Source organism: Nelumbo lutea, chromosome 8 (assembly GCF_056320005.1).
Source record: "Nelumbo lutea isolate HS-2025 chromosome 8, American lotus-T2T, whole genome shotgun sequence".
Taxonomy (NCBI): Eukaryota; Viridiplantae; Streptophyta; class Magnoliopsida; order Proteales; family Nelumbonaceae; genus Nelumbo; species Nelumbo lutea.
Window position 1 is genome coordinate 57,970,160 of NC_142691.1, and position 23,242 is coordinate 57,993,401.

Genomic DNA, 23,242 nt, shown 5'->3' on the forward strand with positions numbered 1-23,242 from the left:
ACAAGAGGGGAGATAAATTATCTTAGCTCCCCAAATACAGAATACAAAGAGAATACATAGAGAAAAAATTAAAAACTAGCCCAAAAAATAGACTCCCTATTCACCCCTTGCTTGGCCAACCCATCCACAAATGAGTTGGCACTCCTCTTCACCCAGCTGTATTGGATCTCGATGTCCCTACACATCCATAAGAACTGCTTCTTTTCATTGTTAAAGTTCCACAAACCACTGTCCTCTTTCTTCAACTAGTTAACCACCTCTTCGAATCACCTACCAGGATCAATCGGTTGACATTTAATTCCCTTGCTCTTCGAATTCCTTCAAGCGCTGCAAAGATCTCAGCCCTAAGAGAGTCACCTTCTCCAATAGGGCCAGAAAATAGAGCAATAACAACCCCTTCCTCATTCTTGAAAACACTTCCAATCCTAGAGGGTCCTAGATTCCTTGCACTACTGCGGTCAAAGTTCAACTTAATGAAACCCGAGGGGGGGAGGGGACCAAGAGGGACAAAGAGTCCTCTTGGATCTAGTAGTGGAAGCAATCTCTTTCCAGTTTCTTAGCAAGCCATCCACAGGAAAGTCTGAGAGCAACTCCAAAGATTTTAGCCAGTGGGCAGCCCTTAAAAGGATTAGGTCTAACAGTTCTTCCGGGGTTCTTTACCTGAATTTCTTTCTTCCCATGATGACCAGCACACTGCTGCCCTAATACTCCTCCACATAGTCTTCCCTTGCTTCTTAGGCCATTTGAAGAAAGAAGGAGAGAACAACCTTTGGACACTCTCCGGAAGAATCTAAGAACACCCAAAGTGGGAGAAAACCCTCTCCCAAACAGTTTTAGCAACCTTACAAAGAGGTGGTAGCCGGATTCCCCATCGGCTTTACAAAGAGCACATCTATTAGGAAGTAGACAATAGTTGGGTCTCTTTCTTTGAAGTAAGTCAAATATGTTAATTCTTTCCAAGAAAATTTCCCAACAAAAAAAGCCAACTTGAGGAGGAATATGCCTGCTCCAAATTTCTTTGGCAGGAAAGGACAACCCAAAGGGGACAGGAGGCTGAGTTAGGGTTTCAAAAAGCGAGGCACAAGAAAAAGTACCAAAGCTAGAAGGAGTCCAAAATCTAGTGTCTTTGTTAGTAGGATTTAGGAAAACGTTCTCAAGGGAGGAGGCAAGCAAAGATACCAAGCTATCAAAGTCTATATCCCTAATTGCCCTATGCAGGCCTAGGTTCCACCAAAGCCATAAGTGGAGTCTGAAGGAACCAAGAAAGAGGAATAGGTTCATTTTTCAAATCTGATAGAGCATACAATGAAGGAAACTGGTCCTTCAGAGGAGAATCCCCAATCCAAAGTTGTTCCCAAAATTTTATTCGGTTACCAGAGTTTAGACCATACCTTATCCAAGGGGAGAAGACGGGAAGCCGATTGTGAATGGATTTCCAAGGAGAAGCAACTATGACCCTTGCCAAAATTCCAGGATCCCAACCATTGTCTTCCATCCCATGTATGCTAGCCACAATCTTAGTTTACAATTTATCCCTTTCCACTGAAAACCTCTACAACCATTTTCCTAGCAGAGCCATATTCCTTTTCTTGAAGTTATCAATCCCAAGACCTCCTAGTTTTTTACACCTAATAACCACAACCCAACTCACCCTATGATCTCTCTTCTCCTCTCCGGGCTCCCACAAAAAAACTAAACCTTTGAGGGTATCTTAAACACTGAAAAATAGTAGACAGGTAGGTTAGCTAGGGTAGACCTAATAAGAATGGCTCTCCCACCTAGAGAAAGATAATTTCTCTTCCAAGCCGCTAGCCTCTTCTCAAACCTCTCCACTACCGGATTCCAGAAGCTTACATTCTTAAGATTGTCTCCTAAAGGGAGGCCCAAGTATGTCAAGGGTTAGTCCGAGATTGCACATCCTAGCTCCCCTGCATATTCCCTTAGGTCCCTTACATCCACATTCACTCCCACCACACAACTCTTATCAAAGTTCACCTTGAGGTTAGAAATCTGTTCAAAGAGATGTATTGCCAACTTTAGATTCCGGATCCAATTAATGTTTTCTCCTTCACAAAACAGAATTGTGTCATCTGCAAACTGTAGATGTGTTAACAGAACATCCTCCCTTCCTACTCTCCACCCTTTTATCAGATTCCTCGAGTCAGCTCTATGGATCAATCTCCTAAAAACATCAGCAATCAGGGTGAAAAGAAAAGGGGAAAGGGGATCTCCTTGTCTTAGGCTTCTCAATGTAGGAAAGAAGTTAACCACAATGCCGTTTACCAGGATAGAATAGTGACAAGTCCTGACACAACCCCAAATCCACTTACACCATCTACCTCCAAAACCAAAGCTCCAACAAGAAAGACTAATCAACCAAGTCATAAGCCTTCTCCAAGTCCAATTTACAGACCACACCCTTCTTCTTTGACTTCCTAAAGCTCTCAAAGCTCTCATTTGCAATGAGAATCTGATCGGTGATCTGTCTTCCTTCCACAAAGGCACCTTGGTTGGGTGCATTAATAGAGGGAAGCACCTTCTTCATCCTAAGAGACAACACTTTAGCAATAATTTTGTACAAGCTAGTAACTAGACTGATAGGTCTAAAATCCTTTGGTTGAGAAGCCTCCTTCTTCTTTGGGACCAAAGCAATGAAAGCTGAGTTCATAACCGGATTTATTATTCCTCTTCTATGGAACTCCTCAAAAGTTGATCTAAGATCATTCTCTAGTATATTCCAACAGTCCTGGTAAAAGGCCATTGTGAAGCCATCTGGACTCGGAGTTTTTGTCCTATCCATTGAGAATACTGTTTCCTTTATCTCCTCTAGATCAAAAGTCCTTTCTAACCATTCTCTCTTCTCTGCACTTAGAGTCGGCCAATCCAATCCCTCCAACCACTCTTCCATTCAGAGGTTTTCTAAGAATAGATTTGAAGTGGTTAACTAGAGCCTCTGCAATTTCTACTTGGTGGGACAACACTTCTCCTTCAACTTCCAAACTAGAGATGAAATTCTTCTTTCTCGTCCCATTTGCCACTGAATGGAAGAACCTAGTGTTTCTGTCTCCCTCCTTGAGCCACTTACACCTGGATTTCTGTCTCCAGCTGATTTCCTCCTTAATCAGGATGTCCTCCATCTGCCTCTTCAACACCCATCTCAACTTCCTTTCTTCCTCTCCAAAGGAGCCTCTCTCTTCCATCATGTCCAAATCCTCAATCTGCTCCATCAACACTTGTTTTCTCTCTTCTATTCTTCCAAACTCTAGCCTATTCCACTCCTTTAATTGTGATTTTAAGTATTGGAGTTTCTTGTGGAACTTCATTCCCTCCCATTCAACTGCCGGGTTAGCTCGCTCCCACCACTCTATGATCGTCTTAATAAAACCCCGATGAGCCAACCACATATTTTCAAACCTGAATAGGGTAGGACCATCTCCTCTCATTTCTTCCTTAACCAACACTATAGGCCAGTGGTCTGAAGTAAGTCTTGGAAGAGCTCTAGAAGTTAGATTACCCCAATGTTCCTCCCAATCTGTTGAGAACAAAAATCTGTCCAACTTAGAGCAAAATGGCCTAGATTGAAGGTTGGAGCAAGTGAAGTTATTATTTAGGAGAGGAATTTCTTTAAGTTCAAAGGAATTTCTTTAAGGTTGGACTTGAGTTTTATTTTATTTTATAGTGAACAATCTCTCTTTGGGCACCATTAGAAACTCGTATTTCTCAAGTGGTTTTATCTCTCTACATTTACTTCGGTTTTGTTGAGGGAGACACTTCTTTTAATTTGTTTTCTTTGGAACCCCATGTGGGTCCCACCTATTGGACCCGGGAGAGGGGTGCCTAACCCCTTCTCTCTCCCATGAGTCTTACCTGGACTGGTGTAGCCAGTGCCTTGGGCTTTGGAGTCACTATCGGACCAAAATGTTTTAAAAAATCATTCTCGGAGGCCCCATCACCTCAAATTCTTTCAAATGATGGGTGGCGACTCCATTTCCAGCCCAAGTGAGCCATCTTCCAATGCTCACACTCATCTTACTAATAGAATCTAAAACACCCAAAGTGTCCATGTTTTGCTTAAATATGTTGCTATTATCTCTGATTTTCTGGAAAGTGGTGCAGTTTTTAAGGAACCCATCTGTGTCTGTGAATAAAGGTGTAAGCCCTTTGTTCTTTGCATCCTCACGCTGGGTATTACATAATTTTTAATAGTTGTTATAATCATATCAGAACAATTTTATAAGGTTTGAGTTAAATGCATTATTTCCACAGCGCAAGTAGCAGCACTGAGTAAATTTTGAATCTTAAACAACTATTACTTTTGTTTCAGGACATAGAGAACCACTAGCAGCATGCTTGTTTTCAAGCAAATAAATCCCATTAAACATGGGTTTAAAGGAATCACCAAGTGTTGTATGGGTAATCTCCATTTATTTTAATGATTTGTGTATCTTAATGTAAAGTGTGATGTATTAGACACCTAGACCCTGGAAAGTTGTCATCTATATATCATTTTATTAACACTGAGGATATAATGTAGAATTTTTGGCAGCAAGTCTACTTGATTGCAAGGGGCCATTTTACTGATTGCAAATCACTTACGAGGCAATCATTCAAATGTACAGGACACACCAGTTGCTGGGTTCCATATTAATTGATGGTACAGTCATGAATCATCTGAAGGTTGCAGATTTTGGTATAGGATATCTGCAGATGGGACCCATCAATGGTGAGGCATGTGATGTGAAATGGAGTTTTTTCTCCAGTGCTTTGTCTATGGATTTTACTGCATGATAACATAAGATGCAGAAGACCATTGACAATTTGTAGAAATATTGAAATAAAACAATATTAGAAAGCAGAAAAAGAGATCTCCAAGCTATTCTGCTAACATCTTTATTTCCTCCTTTGCAGCAATATCTCCTTTTCTCCATTTCTCCTCAGATGCTGCAGTGGAAGTCCATACTCCAGAGGAAGAAGTAGTTATCGCCTTGGGAAGCAATGTGGGTGATAGACTTCATAATTTTAATGAAGCTATACGGTTGATGAAGATGTCAGGGATTCAGATCACAAGACATGGGTGTTTATATGAAACAGAGCCTGCATATGTGACCAATCAGCCCCTCTTTCTCAATTCTGCAGTTAGAGGCATAACAAAACTGGGGCCCCATGAACTGTTGAGTGTGCTTAAGAAAATTGAGAAAGATATGGGTCGAATTGATGGAATAAGGTATGGCCCAAGGTCAATTGACTTAGATATACTGTTCTATGGGAAGTTCAATATCATTTCTGAGGTTCTTAATGTTCCACATGAAAGAATTTGGGAAAGACCCTTTGTAGTGGCCCCACTAATAGATCTACTGGGTTCTGCCATAGATAGTGATATGGTTGCGAGCTGGCATTCTTTTTCAAAACAAACTGGAGGGCTTTTTGAATTATGGAAGAAACTTGGTGGTGACTCCCTCAGTGGAAAGGAAGGACTGAGGCGGGTTTTACCTATTGGAAATCAGTTGTGGGACTGGTCAAAGAAAACCCATGTCATGGGTGTTCTCAACCTGACTCCGGATAGTTTCAGTGATGGAGGAAAGTTTCAGTCTGTAGAGACAGCAGTTTCTCAGGTTCGCTTGATGATCTCAGAAGGGGCAGATATTATTGATATTGGTGCCCAATCCACACGTCCATTTGCTTCTAGGATTTCAGTAGAAGAAGAACTAGATAGATTAGTACCTGTCCTAGAAGCTGTTCTGGAAATACCAGAGATAGAAGGGAAGTTATTATCTGTGGATACTTTTTATTCAAAAGTTGCATCTGAAGCAGTCAGCAAAGGTGCTCATCTTATCAATGATGTATCTGGTGGGAAGTTAGACTCCAGCATGCTTAACGTTGCTGCAATTCTTGGGGTTCCTTATGTTGTAATGCATATGAGAGGGGATCCATGTACCATGCAGAATAGTGAAAATCTACATTACGAAGACCTATGTAAGCAGGTTGCTTCTGAGTTATATATGCAGGCTAGAGAAGCAGAGTTGTCAGGTGTGCCAGCTTGGAGGATTATTATTGACCCTGGAATTGGATTCTCAAAGAAAACTGAACACAATTTGGAAATTCTCATGGGTCTACCAACCATTCGAGGAGAGATTGCGATGAAGAGTTTGGCCGTTTCTCATGCTCCTATCTTAATTGGACCTTCCAGAAAGAGGTTTTTAGGTGAGATTTGCAATCGCCCAGATGCCTCTGAGAGAGACCCTGCAACTGTTGCTGCTGTCACTGCTGGGATTTTGGCTGGTGCAAACATTATAAGAGTACATAATGTTGGGGATAACTTGGATGCTGCAAGGCTCTGCGATGCCTTGTTGAAGCAAAAAAGGGGCCCACACATGATGTAAATATTTTCTAATGTTGGTTTATTGAGCTAGGCGAGCTGCCACCATCTCTATCTGTTTACCATCAATCTTTACTAAGATTATGTACCTACCACCCATTGTCATCCAATCCTTTGTTAATGAGATAGCCTTGGTTTTGATGGCATGTAGAAACCAAAGCTAGAAGAGATGTAAAATATGTTGATTCAATGTAGACAAAGGTGCATTTGGCATTACCTTTGATAATTCACTGAACCTGAAATAGGAAAAGGAAAAAATTGCAGCTTGGTTTCTTTCTCGTGCAATTTTTTTTTTGTATCATCTTGTAGCTGTACCATCATTTCATTATTCATAAATCCAGTTTAAATTATTCTGTCACATTCAATTGCTTAGAAGTCCTGGATGGTTCTTGAATTTGTTTAAAAGGACTTCTTGTCCATTTTCAAAACCATTAGAGGTGTGCAACGTTTTAATTTCTCAAGTCCAAATTGTGCTAAATACTCGTATTGTTATTTTAATGGGAGCACATTTGGCTTATAATTTACTTAACCATGGAAACTTTCACATGTATATTTTGCATCTTGCTTCTTTGATTCAAGTGTAACTAATGCAATAAATATTTTCATAACCATATTTAAGCTGAAATTGGGGATTTAATTCTTTTGGAATATTTGCAGTTCAGAAGAATAGTGTTTTATTACTGTCATAAATTCTGACACCTTATCAAATATTAGTATATTACTATTGAGGGCTGGAGGCCAGGGCAAACTTATCATTTTCTATTTTGCAATGACTAACTATAAATATATGAATGAAAGGGCAACTGCCCAGATCTGATAATCTTTCACCAATCTTTCTCTTTTCTCTTCTACATTTTCTCTACTATATTCTGACTCTTACATTTTATTTTTCCATTCTTTATTGTTTTTGCAACTTTATTTACTTCTTGAATTAAGATAAAGCAAGTATTACTATAATTTATATTAGTTTGTGATTATTATAAAGAGTTGACTAGTTTTTGAATTAATTATTTAATTAAAAATTTTAGATATATCTTTACAGTCTGAAAACCTAAGTAAAGTTGTTGATTCAATAGTGAAATCAATAAAGCCAAATGCCTTTTTTCTTAATTTTATGCAAAAATTTGAGAATTTTCCGTCTCATGATTATTTCTAATTGGTTTTGGGCCTTTTGGAAAACTGGTGAGCTTTCCCAGATATTTTGTCAAAATTTGGAAATATTTTCACATGACAAACTGAAAATTTCATTGATTTTACTAGTTTTTTAAACACTAGGGAACTATTGAGAGAAATTTTGGATTTTTTATATTCCATAATGTTTTTGTTTTGCCCCATAGGAAATAGGGACTTTTTACTGTGTTTAGAGGAAATTGTGAACAATGATTACTTCAACCAATGCATTTTTTCAAAAGCCTGGCAACTCTTAATTTGATTTGCTTATTATTGACTAAGTTGCCCAAGCACTCGAGATAGCTGTGCCTTTTCTTCGGATGTGTCTACGTACTATGTCAATACTTGCATGCATGGAAAATATTTATCTTCTTCTGTAGATAAATATATTTGCCTATGGGGAATGCTTGAATTTTTACATTATCGAAAATTTGTCACCTTGTTTTCTCAATGGAGACAGGGTTCTCCATCATTCCAACAACAGAAAACCAAAATACCATGGATGCTTTTGAGGACTCTTGGCCATAAATCCGATTGAAAAATGATGAAGAAGAGACGAGAAGGGAAGAAGAGAGAAGAGAAGAAGGAAGAAAGGAAGAAGAAAAGGTTTGGAGCAATGGAACAGTATTGGCGGCACCAACTTCTATTATATTATAAAGGGCGACAGAAATAAGAAGGGAAAAGACACTTGTACCCCTGTTGTAAGTGAAGTACAATAAAAGAAAATAAAAAAAAGGTTTTAACTAGCCAAACAGACCCTAACATAAATAACTAAATTATTTCAACACTCCCCCTCAAGTTGGAGCATAGATGTCAATCATGCCCAACTTGTCATACAAATCATTGTTCCGCACATGATGAAGACCTTTGGTGAAGATATCTGCAAGTTGTTCTTCTGAGTTGACATATGGAGTACACACTTCTCCATTTACAAGTTTCTCTCTAATAAAATGTTTGTCCACTTCAATGTGTTTCGTCTTATCATGCAGGACTGAATTAACAACAATATTGATGGCAGCTTTATTGTCATAGTAGAGTGACATAGGGTTGTTCACTACAAAACCCAGTTCACCTAATAGATTTCTTACCCACATGATTTCAGCAACCCCATGAGACATCGCTTTATATTCTGCTTCAGCACTAGATCTAGCCACCACATTTTGTTTTTTACTTCTTCGTGTGACCAGGTTTCCTCTTACAAGGGTACAATACCCATTGGTAGACTTTCGGTTATCAACTGCCCATGCCCAATCGGCATCAGTATATACTTCCACCTTTAAGTGTCCATGTTTTTGGAACAACAAACCAGCTCCAGGAAACTACTTGAGGTATCTAAGGATCATTTCTGTAGCTTCAAAGTGAGTTGTCCTAGGATTGTGCATGAACTAATTAAGGACACCCACTGCATAAGCAATATCAGGCTTGGTCATAGACAAATACAAGAATCTCTTTACAAGTCCTTGGAACTTCTTCACATCTTTCAAAAATTCTCCCTGACTGTCTCCCAGCTTATGATTAGATTCAATTGGTGAGTCAATTGGTTTTACCCCAAAATTGCCTGTATCTTCTAGTAGATCTAGTACATATTTCTGTTGGAAAATAAAGATGCCCTTGTGAGAGCGGGCAACTTCAATTCCAAGAAAATAACGTAAGGGGCCTAGATCTTTCATCTCAAATTGAATGGTTAAGAATTTTTTTTTATCTCTGTATTTCAGCTTCCCAATCTCCTGTGGTCACTATGTCATCCACATATACAATTGGAATTGCAATTTTCCCTTCACCTTTTTTCACAAATAGAATGTGATCTGACTAGCATTGTTTGAACCTCATCTGTTGAATTGCTAAGTGGAATTTACTAAACTAGGCCCGAGGTGATTGTTTCAACCTAGAGGTTGGGTCACGCACACTTCCTCTTCCAAGTCACCATTTAAGAAAGCATTTTTGATGTCCAATTGGTGAAGTTCTCAGTCAGGATTTGCTGCCAATGAAAGAAGAATCCTAATAGAGTTCATCTTGGCTACTAGAGCAAAAGTCTCTGCATAGTCCATTCCATATACCTGTGTAAAACCTCTTGCTATCAGTCTAGCCTTGTACCTTTCAACAGTTCCATCAGCCTTGTGTTTCACTATGAACACCCATTTGCAACCCACTGGTTTCTTCCCTTTAGGAAGATCCACCAACTCCAAAGTGTCATTTTTGTGTAATCCATCAATTTCTTCCTACATTGCATCTGTGCATTCAGGTTTGGATAAAGCTTCTGCCACATTCTTAGAAATGGGGACATTATCCACAAAAGAGAGGAATGCACAAAATGAAGGTGAAATGTGATCATAGGACACAAAATTAGAAATAGGATGATTAGAGGTACAAGATCTAACATCCTTTCTCTTAGCAATAGGAACATTAAGATCATTAATGACAGGGGAATCAACATTGAGAGGAACAGGCATATCAATAGGAGCAAGTGTACTTGGCTGATGAGAAGGATCTGACTTTGGCGAATCCGGTGATGTTGGTTGCATAGTGTTAGGTTCCACGGCTCTTGAAATTTGTTAGCTTTTATGGCGGCGATAAAAGACACGGAATGGAGGAAGATCGGGTAGTGGATGTAGTTGAGTTTGAGCTGTCTGTTTCTCCTCAACCCTACTCTCCCTCTGAGGAGAAACCGAGAAGAAAGATTGATTCTCAAAGAAGGATACATCGATGGAGACATAGTACTTACGAGAGGTCGGATCATAGCAACGATACCTCTTTTGAGATAAAGGGTAACCAAGGAAAACACAAGGAATAGCCTGAGGATCAAGCTTACCTCGAGTAGGGGACAAGTTATGGACAAAGCAACGACACCCAAAAACACGCATCGGAATGGTGGACAACGGAGCTGTAGGAATAGAAGCTGATGTGGGGCCTTATACTCTAGTAACCGAGATGGCATATGGTTGATGATGTATGTAGCACACAAAACTGCATCCATCCAAAAACGTTTTGGCAAATTCATATGAATTAATAAGCCACAAGCTACTTCGAGAAGGTGACAGTTCTTTCGTTCAGCAACACTGTTTTGTTGGGGTGTCCTGGCACAAGAGCTTCGTTGAAGTGACCCACTCGAAGCAAAAAACTCCGTGAGATCACTATGGAGGTATTCCTTCGCATTGTCTGACTGGAAGATATGGATTTCAGTTTGGAACTGAGTGAACACCATGCGTTGAAAGTCTTTCACAATTTTTGGCACTTCATCTCTAGATCGCATAGGGTAAACCCAATTGTATCTAGAGTAATCATCAATCAAGGTAATGAAGTACTTATATTCAGCCTTAGTAGGTAGAGTAACAGGGCTCCAAACATCAGAATAAACAATATGAAATGGAAATTCAGATCTTTTATTTCTCAAAGGAAAAGAACTTCTATAATATTTACTCAATTGACATGTCTGACACTATAATTGACTCACTGACAAGGACTCAAAACAACTTTGGGAACATAACTTTTAATCACTCAAAAGAAAGATGACCAAGACGACTAAGCCTCTCATTGGACGAACTCATGGATTCTGTAGCCACAAGACCAGCTTTATTCTCCAACACGTAGAGACCATCCACCATGCTTCCTCTACCAATCATCTTCCCCGAGGCCAAATCTTGAAACACACATGAAGATGGAAAGAAAGTGACGATAGTTTAAGGAGTGAACAATACTACTAATGGACAACAAATTTATAGGTAATTTTGGAACATGTAGTACATTAGAAAGGGTAAGGCCGAGTGGGAGAGGTATGATGCCTTGGCCAATTATGGTAGAGAAATAACCATAAGCTAGTCTCACTTTATCTCTCCTAGAGAAAATGTTATATGCCTGAAATAAATTTGACTTATCGGTCATGTGGTTTGAGGCTCCAAAGTTAATAATCCAAGGAGAATCAGTGGTATGAGATGACACATGGAAGGCAGTGGTAACATTACCTGATGTAGACGTGAAAGAGGTAGAGGGAGTAGGACCAGAATCCATCTGGCGGAGAGTCCTACCATACAAATCCAAATGGTCATAAAAGGAGTTGATAATTTCTTCCTTAGGATCAAGACTGGGATGCCTCTCTTGAGTTACCAATGGACTAGTCTCTTGAGATGCCATATTAGCTGAGTTATACTTTTTCTGATTTTGCTGACTTGGTTTCTTGCCCTGATCAGGTGTTGACTTCTTACCCAAATCCTATGCCCATTTAGGTTTTTCCATGGAGATCCCAACATGTATCTCTGGTGTGTCTTGTCTTCTGGCAGTGAGTGCACCAAAGTTTTACTCTTATCATCTGTTCTCTTTTGAGAGTCACCTTTCTTAAAAGCACCTCCGAAATTTGTATCTGAATTTCCCCGAACAGTTAAGGCAACTGACTCCCCCTCTACACAATTCATCACACTTCTTCTACTCTCTTTTGACTACACTAAGGCATATATTTCCTGAACTGATGGTAAGTCTTTACTACCCGAGATCTACACCCTAATGGACTCATATGAAGGATTTAGCCCTAGGAGGAAGGCAAAGACCCGTTGTTGAGATACAAGTGACTTATATGCCTTTGCATTTTCATTACACTTCTAATTCATATTCTGGTAGTGATCAAGTTCTTTCCATATCAATGTCAAATCAGAATAGTACATCGAGAGATTCCTCACCCCCTGCTTGCAAGTAGAGGATTCAGCTTGCATTTGGTATATCTTGGCATAGTGTCTCTGCTCTGAATAGGTGGACTTTGCTTGTTCCCATATCTCACAAGCAGTTTCAGCCCACATAAATGTCTTCCTTGTGGCAACATGGAAAACAAGAGCCATGACATCACGATACTATTATCTTGGTTCCACCTATCATATTCAGCACTTCCATTCTTCGGTTCCTTCACTCTCCCATTGATGTATCCTATTTTCCCCCTAGCAGTGATGTAGAGTTTTATTCCCCTAGACCATTCAAGGTAGTTCAGACCATCAAAGGGAATAACAGCCATGGGGAAATTCATATCCATTCCCCCACTCACTCCATTGTGGCTCCCTGAAATCTCTGAAGAAGTAGAATTCTCAGATGACATGGTAAATACAGAGTTTTTTTTATCTAAACTCTCAACTTAGGATCCCTCCTTATATCAACAAAAAACTCCACACAAAACAATTTAGTTTTGGACTTTGAAAACAACAACAATTTCCAAAGAAGAACTATGATGAGACTGATTTTCAGGTCTGCATGAAGAACAGTCCTAGCCTACAGGTTTTCCAATAAGTTCCACAACATTAATCAATAAGAGATATCCTAACAAACATGAAATCAGACTAACGAGCAGAGAAAACAGGTCATCTGTGACCTACAGTCAGCTTTTCATAGGAATAGGATCACACGATCCAATAAATAAAAGAGGTATAACCCTCACAAAAGTCTGCCGACATTCAGTGGTTTGGATTCGTCTGTTCTCCACTTGGTACACGACCAAGGAAAGAAAAAAAAAGAAAAAAAAACTTTAGAGTTGTACTAGTTGCAGATCTGTTTCCTATTTGAACCCAAGCTCAGCATTCATTCATGCATGAAGTCAGTATTCATTCAAAGAAATTTAAATCGGTGCCATGACCAGAATAATCTGTTCCAGTTGAAAGCTGCTTAGTATTCATTCATGCATCAAGTCATGGAAATTATACTGGCAAAGTACACATGGCTACCTCTAGAAGCAGTACAGTTCTCTTGCTTTCCTCCAACAGAACTAGTATGAGAAACATATCTTACAACTGTGAAAGGAAAATAGAACAAGTATATGTAGTAGCAACTGTCAAACCAGCTGCATTAGATGACAAGAAGTTGCATACAGACGACTCAGAGATTAGTCAAAGTATTCTTTTTCTCTTTCCTATTGCTTTTCCCTACTGAAATCTACCTACTAAAGTTGAATCTTACTCCACCAAAACTAGTTGACACTTCAGAAGTTCCAAACAGAACTAGGGAATGTCAACTCTTTGTGTATGTCAACCTGCAACCCATTGTCTACTGCTTCCTGATGTCCATCTAGTCCATTCATCTCGACCAGTGAATCCCAATTGAAAGTCTGTTCACCAAAAGCTGTTTGCTCGTGTTGTAAAATTAATAAAGAAGGTAGAATGAAATTTATCGGTAATTGCTTTCCAAATTAAATTTGTAGAGATGTGATATCGCAGAAATTAGAAACTTGGAATTGCAGAGAGAAGGGTTGAATTGTACCACTTGGTTCCTTTTCTTAAAACCGTATTTTCCCCCTATGATGCAGCCGGGTGACCACAAATCAGTCACCAAAATAAAACAACCCACTGGTAGACATGCACACTACAAAAATTACATTTCTGGCGGTAGTTTTTGAACCGACAGTCAATTAAAACTGCCGCTAAAGATCAATCGACTACTAGCCCACTTTTGCTCCGTGCCTCTTCTTCTTCAAGTTTCTTATTCCCGCCCTCTCTGTTTTCTCCTCTCCCAATTGACTCTCTCTTAATCGTCTCTCTGTTTCACAGTAGTCTCTCTCTCTCTTTCTATGCGTGCCCATGGTAAAGGCATGACGGTTCAGTTTCCGAGGTTGCTTCCAATACTGGGACTGATGCTCCAAGCTTCCTTTAAGTCTGATAAAAAAGGGCTGCAATTGTCTTTCTCCAAGTGATGTGTGGCTCATTGTGACACTAGCAAGTGCACTAGCCGTTCAAGTAATAAAGTAGTGAGTGAAGTATCGTTCCCACGAGGATTTAGGAAACAATTACCAATACTAAATTGAGCACTTCTTATCTGATCAACAAATAAATCAAAACTTTAATGAAAGCTAAAAAATCCTAAATTAAAATCTATCTAAATCATTGGCCCAATTGCCTTCAAATCAGGTTAGAAGAGTAAGCAGTAAATGTCAATCTCAGAATTCAGCAATCTATCAATTTGGATCATTCGAATAAATCATGATTGAGCCTTGGGTTGGTGAAACCCCAAGGTCATGAACAGCCTCTCTCAAGCGCATGTTCATCCTATGCATGAGTGACGGTTCTTCTATCTCTAGCAAGAATCTAATCCCCATGCATGCATTTCTTCAAACACTTCTAAGGCATCAATTCAAGTCTGAATTGATCACCAACTGAATTGTGCAAGTTATCTCTAACCTTGCACTCAATTCAGTTCTTGAATAGTAGATCTGAATTCCTAGAGTCTCTCTCAAGCACTCTAGGAATTCCAAGCTTTAGATCCATTCGGCCAATATGAAAATTGCAGATCTGAATTCTCTTTCAAGCAATTCAGATCTTGCAATCTCAGATCTGAGAATTCAGATCTGAGTTTTGAAGGTTAGTTGGCCGAATTAATCTACAATAACACCCTTATTCAAGAAACTTCAAGTACAATTCATGACCATTTGAATGAATAAAAAATAATTAGATTGCTGAACTGAAATTTTACAAGCTGAAATACATCAAGGAAGAATGGAACAAGGAGAAAGAAGAAAGAAAATATAACAAAGAAACTGAATTCAAATCAAAAGAGAATGAAACTACAAATGATTTATTACAAAAGATCTTTGAATCACAAACCCTCAATTCGAACTCACCTTCTCTTCTAGCTTGCTTGTCTTGAACTTCCTTCAGCCCTTCTTCTTCTTCTTCCTTGTGCCTAGCCTTCTTCTCTTCTCTTCTCTCAAGGTGGCCGAACCTCTAAGAGTGGGAGAGCCTTCCTCTCAAGCAATTGAACACCCCTCCCCCCTCCTAGAGGCCTCCTTATATAGTTTTTCAAGGGGGCTCTTGCCCTTTCTTGAAGCCTCTAGAATGGGGTGTATTACACCCCTTTCTTGAACTTTCTAGAGCTCTCTTGAAAGCCTCCTAAGGGCTGCTATTTGGGCTGCACTTAGGCTCTCTCTTAGCACATGATAGCTATACATTGAGCTGCTCTTTTGGGCTGCGAATGGGCCTTCCTTGCTGGGCCGAATTCTACTCTTAGCTAGGCTTTCTTTTTTTGGATTTTTTTCAAGGAATCCACTTGCTCTTCTTGGGCCGAAGTGCTTTCTCTTGCTTCCACAACCGGGCTGGGCTGAATTTGGTCTTTTTGAACTTTCTTTTCTTGCATTTTTCCTTCATTTTCTTGGATTAATTATCCCTGAACTTATTCTTAGAATTAAGCTAAATTAAGGCAAAAATTAATAAAACCGGCATAAAAATCCATGCTAAAGTCCTCAAAAATTATAGATAAATTGTAAGTTCATCACCAAGCTTCCAAGACTGCTGCTCTCTCTTCTTCGAATGCTTTCAATCTCCTAAAGGTATTGGATTTTGTGCCCCAAATTATTCTATTTTATCCATTTCTATTCTAATTTGATTTTAGGTATGAAAAATTGGTTGTTTCAAATTAATTATCTAGAATTCCTCGTCTCTATATAGGTTTTTACTGGATTATTTTGGTGAACTTTACAGTTGAGTTGGATCTTCATAACTCGTGAAAAAAAAAACATGATTCGTGAAAAACTTGTAGCAAACCTAAACTTGACTGCAACTATTCCCATACTGAAAGGATTTTGTGCTGTCCATCACCGAAATTTTCTTCTGATGAAGGAGACTCTGCACATGAATTCAGACAATGCACTATGAATAATTTTTAATTTCATATAATACATACAAAGCTCGCTAGAACCCTTTTTTTCTCTCAAGACTCCGCTGTGTATTGCCTCCCAATTATTTAATTGACATGCCTTTCAATTCATTTTTAGTTTTGAAAGGAATTCCATTGGTCTGCCTCATCTCTAATCATGTAACATTGTTAACAGGACAGTTGATGAAAGTTGAAAATTCAGTGGTTCCTTGCAAATAAAAGACAATAATATGTTTAATCAAATACAGTGCTAGTAGTGAGTATCTATCATATAGAATAAGTGCAGAAGCAGAAAACTTTAGAAAAACTCCATGCATCAGTGTGTATGGCTGTCCATCCCTGCTGCGGTGATCAACACTGTTTGGGCTGAATGGAATTGAAGGGAGTTTCACAGAGAGTCAAAGGGAGTGGAGAGGAGTTAGTGTTCTTTTCCTTTCGGAAAGCCGGTGTCTTGGGTTGCATCTGCTAAAGGCTTTCAGCCTAACATCTTGGGGTCCTTTTTTTTTGGTAATCAATAAAAAGAGAACTTATTAAAATAAAAGAAAGTAGTACATCTGGAGGTGATGAGATATCACTGAAGAACAACCCTCCAAAGAGGAGAGAAAAAGGGAAAAAATACAAGGAGAGGAAAAAACAAAAATATACAATAAGCATAGGCCATACAGAGAGTAAAGAAAAACAAAAAGCATCATGCCAGCTGTGTGAGTTGTAATCCTGTTGTATCTTGGTCTTTTTGCCCAGCTAGGAGCTTGTCTCTTGGGGGCTTGTTGTATCTTGATTATAGAGTTTCTAATAAAATTACATTACTTTCTTCAAATCAAGGTCTGCACATTCATGGCATTTTGATTGCAGCCCATTGATTTTATGCTAAATTATATGATCGCCTTGATCTTGCATAGAATGCCACTGCTCCAATGTCGTCTTTTAAGTTTACCAAGAATCGTGCATTCCTCGAGTTGTTTTAAGTGGAGATTAATTTGTGAATGAAAATTGAAGATTTTAAATTTTATTTTGATCGACACTCTTAATGCCAAATTAGTGTTATTTGAACTTTGGCTGGTTATGGATGATTGTTGTCTTGTAAACTAGGTTATATATTAATCTCGGACTAGAGGCTCATTTGGGTGTTCAATATTCAAGAGTTGCTGGAAAGAGTTTTAATTGATAACTTTTATCTATTTTATTGCATAAGCAGGAGGAAACCTGGCCTGGGCTTGAGTAAACTGCTGAGTACTCTCCAGCCAAGCTTTCAGTTTGTAGCTATATGTCTTATTATTTCTTTCCATCTGTGTGTCTGATGTATGCTTTACTTGCAGTTTGTAAAGGGGTGCTTGCTTCTAAATTTTTAACATTTTGAGATTTATTTGTATTATCTATTAGATTACTCCAAATACAGAAACAAAATCCCTACAAGAAAATATATTTCTAGCGGCAGCCTTATTTCTAACTATCATACCTTAGCTTAGCTTATGATGGATTTAACAATTTCTTAGAATTTTTTTCTAGGAGCTGTAAATAATTTTCTTATATTTGAATTGTTTGCTGGACAATTTGCTCCATATACGAGACATTGTGGCTCTTATTTGTCATCTGACCAAATTTTGACTTAATTCTACTGTATCATGGTCACATAATTTAGAAGGCTCCATTTCAGCCATACAGCCTAATTTTTGTGAAAAGGAATCCTCTTTGATCTCTTTTTGACAGATTGTAGAATGAAATAGTGGCAATTCTTACTTGGGGCTTCTGCTATCAGCTTGTTACAATTAGAGCTTTCTTTTGTCAGTTACTAGAGTTGCATTAAAAATTACCATCTTAGCTCTGCTTATTCTAGGAACCCATGGATGTTAAGGCAACAGTCCAAGATTTCAAGTTTTCTTTTACCTTCCTTTGGCCTTTCATCAATGCTACATTGTTAGTGGATAACACTAGCATTTATTTATACTTAGAGCATTTTCTAAGACTGCTATCTTCCCCAGGTACATGGGCAACATCAGATGCAATTTTCTCAGCCATGAAGGGAGATTAGGCTAATTCAATTAGATGAAGCCAAGGGGTGGGTAGTGGCCTTGCCCTCTTTTTAAATGAGATGAGAAAAACAGTGATGAGTAGATAACTGCAGGTATGACGGTAGTTTCTTTTGAGGCTAATTCAATTAGTTACCTTTTCACAAAAATAGAAAAAAAAAAGATCTTCTCTAGGTAAGTTGTCCAAATAAAGTAATGTCCTCTTCTTCCTCTATGTCCACATTCTTTTTGTTGCTTTTGGGTTGCTGTTGGCAAAAAGGCAAAGTTTGGAGATATTGATTACTGATGGCTGATACTATAAAATTGAATGGTCTCTTTCTGCTATTGATCTGGTTCAATTATCTATCAAATGTGTATAATGAGGTATCCTGATTGGGAAGTGCAGAAAATTAAGAAGCACATCAAACCTGAAAAAGAACTGTGTTAACATGCTACTTTTTTCACTGAACAGAAAGTATGGTATTGCAGCAACTAGAAGATACAACGAAACATGAAGATCCTACCAATCATGAAGATACATGAGAGTAGAAAACCCAGAGATATTCATGACTTTGGGGAAAAGTTCATTGCTTTATTAATTCCTTACTAACATTTCAATAAATCAAATCCAGAACAGAAGTAGTTCTAGATTTATGCCTCAGCTAAAGGTCCTACCAATCATTGCAACACTGAGCTGATGAGATGTTCCATATCTTGTTGAGCTAAAGACCCTATTTATTCTTCAAAGTGAACCCGAGTAGTCCATTTCACAAAACATTCAATCTGAATGTTTGAGTCAGATGGATTCTAACATGAGGCAAAAACAAATGAATCCTCAACTTTCAACTTTCAACATATTAAACACAAACACCACTGTGCACTTGTATTAAAATCAATCAAAAGAACCTTGAAAAGCTTTCCAAAGCTTGAAAATTCAGGGATGGAGGATAGCATCTTTTCATAAGTGGATGTGGAACCACTAGGCAGAGCACCCAGCCCAACTTTTCTGTGTTGGGCTGCAGCATTAAATTACACAGGACAGATTGATAAGGAGAGAGATGGTACTTGATAACATTGATTGTGTCCTTTGTGGAATACTAAAAAGCATATCTTTATGCAATGCAGTTTTACTAGAGAGGTCGTCTGGTCTCTGATGTGGGGTGCTTTTAACTGGAGAAGTTGCTCCCTTGAATCAGTCCTGCAAGCTTTCAAGGCCTTGCAGCTGGCTGTACTTGGTGAGAAGGGCAAAGTAATATGGAGATTAACACTGATTTTCCGGTGTATATGGTTCAAAAGGATGGAAAGAACTTTTGACGGCAGAGAAAATTCTATTTATGTGGTTGTAAACAGATTCGAACGCCCTTTTTGCTTCAGGGGTATAAACAGGTGTTTATATTGATACTTTGTTTCATTAGGCATTTAGGGTTGGTTCTTGGCATTTAAGCCACCCAGAAATGCGCATCTCTGTTGAGTGCATCACTAACTGCAAGCTAGTCATGCCTTTGGATTAGGAAACTTTAATGCTGCAGAGGCAGAGCGACCCCAAGTGATTCTGAGTGAGGGAAATAGAACCAAATTCTGGGTGGATAGGTGGTATGGACAACACGCCCTAATGGATGCATACCCGACCTTTTTCTTGGTGACATAAAATAGGGAGGCTTTGGTTAAAGTGTGGTTTCTTGGAACCTGACCTTGAGAAGCAGCCATGGCAAGGGATTTCTATTTTTTGAGTTATTTGAGTTTCTAAATTAGTGTTTTAATTAGAAAATCAGATATGGCTACTAATTATAGTTACAAACAAATGCATGCAAATCTAAACCAGGTATAATGCAAAGTATGCAAACTGTTCATTTATGATCGGAAAGTATCAGTATAGAGAAACTTAACTCAGTCTACGTTCCATTTGTTGGGAAGACAACTGAAACCATAATACTATACTAACCCATTTTTTCCATTGTGAAATTGTAGCTTAATAGAAGTCGACCAGTAAAAATTTGTACAAACAATTGATAAATTCAACGCACTTGCTTACCAGACCTCTATGAACCACAGAAGATGATGCTCAGATTTCAGAGAAGGCAGAGAGTAAAAAATTGTTGTGTATAGATTGCACCGGCCAACACTCTTCTTATAGAGTGCTCTCAGACCCGAATGGACATAAAGGTGACCGTTCAAACAGGAGCCTCTTTAGAACAGTGTACCTATTCGAAGAGGCACATGTAGGAAGAAGAGATATGAAAAGAAAATGTTTTAATTTTAAAAATCTAAATTAATACATGATTTTTAAAAAAGGTTTAATCTGGTTAAAACCAAAACGATTTAGCGCATTGCGCGTACACTCACACAAACACACACACGCACCTAGAGGTGTAAATCGGGTCGGGCTGCAGGCGGCCTAGCTCGATTTTGGACTGGCTCGACACGAAGGCTAATGGGTCATGCCAGGCCTGGCACAAAGGTCTATGCCGTGTTGGGCCGGGGGTTCGAGGCCCTTGGGCCGGCACGACACGAAGCACGGCCTGTTAGGCCCGTAACGGGCCGCGCTCGACCTGCCCGGGAATATAGTTGTTGGGACTTGGGCGGTTGCCCCTCCCCCCAACAGCAACAGCCATATTAGGGGGGTATTTGTGTGTTTTGCTTATGGGGGGTTGAAAAAATGATATAAATGCCCCCCAACAGCTATATAACAACTAGTTTAGGGGGCATTTTGGGTAAAGTTATAAGTAACTTTACAATGACCAAAATACCCCATCCAACAACTAAATAACAGATAGTTTTTTGGGTATTTTGGGCAATTGAATTATGTTCAATTCCTATAAATAGCCTTATCCTCCACCATTCTCATCACACCAATTCAACAATCACCATTCAACAATTCTCCTATTAAGTTATTCTCTTAATCTTTTCAGTCTTTCCTCTCTTAGTCTCTCAGTCTCTTTCAGTCTCTCATACATTCTCTGCCATCTAAGTGAACTTTGATAGTCTCATAGTCTGATTGGAGCCTTGGACGTTGTCATGTTGAAAGGCTTTAATCATTGAAATCAACCGACAATCCGGGATTCTAGGGTAAGTCTAATTAAATTAATTTTATTTTTTTAGAATTTGAAAAAATTGGCCAGTTCTCCCCAAAACCCCAAGTTTAGTAGCCTGGTTTAGAGAATAATTAAAATAGAGGATGTTGAGGGGAAGGGGAAAAGAGCAGTTTGCCAAAAATGTAAAAAAGACTTTAGCTATTGTAGCAAGGGTGGTATTGGCCATTTGATCAGACATTTTCTCACACATGAGAAGGAAGAAGAAATAACCCATAATTTAAATGAATTTTTGAAATAATAGAAAATAAATTTTAAAAATATTGGGAGAAGTCGGAGTCTCGGAGAATATTTATCGCCGCCAATCCCGCCATGACATGTGATCCGTGATCTACTAACCCCTCCAATGTCTACAGGCTATAGTTCCATTGGAGCCTTGTTTAGTTGTTTTAGTGCAGGACCTGCAGGTACCACACTACGACACTACCACTGTACCAGCCTACTAGGGTTGGCTAGATGAAGTTATGAATCGTGATGTAGAATATAGATTACAACTTTACAATTACAAGACAAATGAGGGCATGATACTACAGACTACTATAGTACTATAGTACTACATACACCGGATATTTGGTTTTTCACTTGAAGAAGATGAAAATGTGTTTGAATGCTTTCATCATAATGTATATGTAAATTTTGTTTAAATTGTAAATTTTAACAAATAACCCACAATTTTTTATTTTGTCAAATTATTGTAAATTTTATTTTATTTTAATTTTATTTAATTTATTTGCTATTAATGTAATTTTGTATTTTCAATTTATAACTATATAGTCTATATAGTCTATAATTCTATATTGTATTTTTTATATTTTATTAATTTATTCCATTTTCATATTTCATTCATCCAACTATCCAAGTATGAAGTTTATGAAGTATCCTACCATTGTATATTTCATAATTTCAATATTTGTATAATTGTATGCTTTGCAATTTGTATCATTATTCATTCAAATTTAAATGAAATAAAAATTTTAAATTCCTATTTGAATTGTTTTATACTTTTATTTATTTATTCTTTGGGTTATTAGGTAATCATAAATTTGTAATTAATTTATTATTTATTTCTTGTCCTTATTCCTAAATCGTGATCCAGTGATCCTGAATCCCTGATATGACATTTGATTTAACAATAATCCATTCAATGAGTCTATCCTGATTCGGCCCAAGCTCAAGGTCTGCCCTGTGGCTCAGCCCAGCACAGCACAGGCCCGTTTGGGCCTGGGCCGTGGGCCATGCCGTGCTGACTCCCGAAATTTCCACTTGGGAGGATGGCAGGGCCCGTGGCGGCCCGCGGGCCAGCACAGCACAGCCCGCCTTTAGGATGGGCCGCCCACGGCACGGCCCACTTTACACCTCTACACGCACCCTCGCCCACGCGAAAACATGAACAGTGTGTTGGGCATTTACGTTAAGTAACGTAACCCACGTGAAGGAAACACGGAGAGGAAATTCTTGGATGGGAACCATTTGAACTTCTGGGATTTATCAGGAGGATTGAAGCTGTTGCTGGGTTGAAGGTGTGGTAGGTTCAGGTAAGCTTCCGGGCCATACAACCTCCTTGCCGCTTCGTCGTAGGCCATGGCATCTTCCTCGGCGGTGGCGAAAGAGCCCAACCAGAGTCTGGTTCTCTTCTTGGGCTCTCTGATCTCTGGATTGCCCTAAGTTCTTTGTCGAACTCCACGATACTCGCAGGGGACGTTCTGAGGGCCGCCTTTACCTCTTCCGGGGCCTTTCTTCTACGGCTTCAATGGACCTTTCCTGCAACTTTCCATACTGGGTTTGGATGAGAGAGAGAGAGAGAGGAGTGTAGATGGGTGAGACTGGAGAGTGCATTGGTGGAGTGTGAAAGGCGCGGGTTATGTAACGAGTACGAGTGCAGTTTGGTAAGGCTGCAAATAAGTCGGACAGATCCGATTCGAATCCGATACCGATATGTTAAAGAGGCGGATTTGGATATTCCTCTTCATCTTAATAAATCGGATCGGAAA

At 38.9% G+C, this 23,242-nt stretch overlaps 1 protein-coding gene, 1 long non-coding RNA gene and 1 pseudogene across 19 annotated transcripts in view; 1 reads left to right on the forward strand and 2 right to left on the reverse strand.

Moving 5' to 3' along the window:
• LOC148844379 (folate synthesis bifunctional protein, mitochondrial-like) overlaps positions 1–6,661 on the forward strand; it is a 25,642-nt gene extending 18,981 nt beyond the window's left edge. For 9 of the 18 annotated variants that reach the window (XM_088957007.1, XM_088957005.1, XM_088957003.1 and 6 more), the window contains 2 exons: positions 4,325–4,413; positions 4,909–6,661. In XM_088957007.1, the coding sequence (XP_088813133.1) occupies positions 4,347–4,413; positions 4,909–6,380 (1,539 nt within the window). In that variant the 5' untranslated portion in view covers positions 4,325–4,346 and the 3' untranslated portion in view covers positions 6,381–6,661. Of the gene's footprint in view, positions 1–4,324; positions 4,414–4,619; positions 4,724–4,908 lie in introns of all 18 variants that reach the window. The other 9 variants (XM_088956996.1, XM_088956995.1, XM_088956993.1 and 6 more) reach the window with 3 other exon arrangements.
• Positions 6,662–13,493: 6,832 nt separating this feature from the next.
• Positions 13,494–23,026, reverse strand: LOC148844380 (dehydration-responsive element-binding protein 2F pseudogene; annotated as a pseudogene).
• LOC148844381 (uncharacterized) lies at positions 14,031–15,269 on the reverse strand. The gene is made up of 2 exons (XR_016103869.1): positions 15,126–15,269; positions 14,031–14,323 (listed from the first exon to the last, which is right to left on the reverse strand). It is a non-coding gene; the product is annotated as an uncharacterized LOC148844381 (long non-coding RNA).
• Positions 23,027–23,242: the final 216 nt, after the last annotated feature.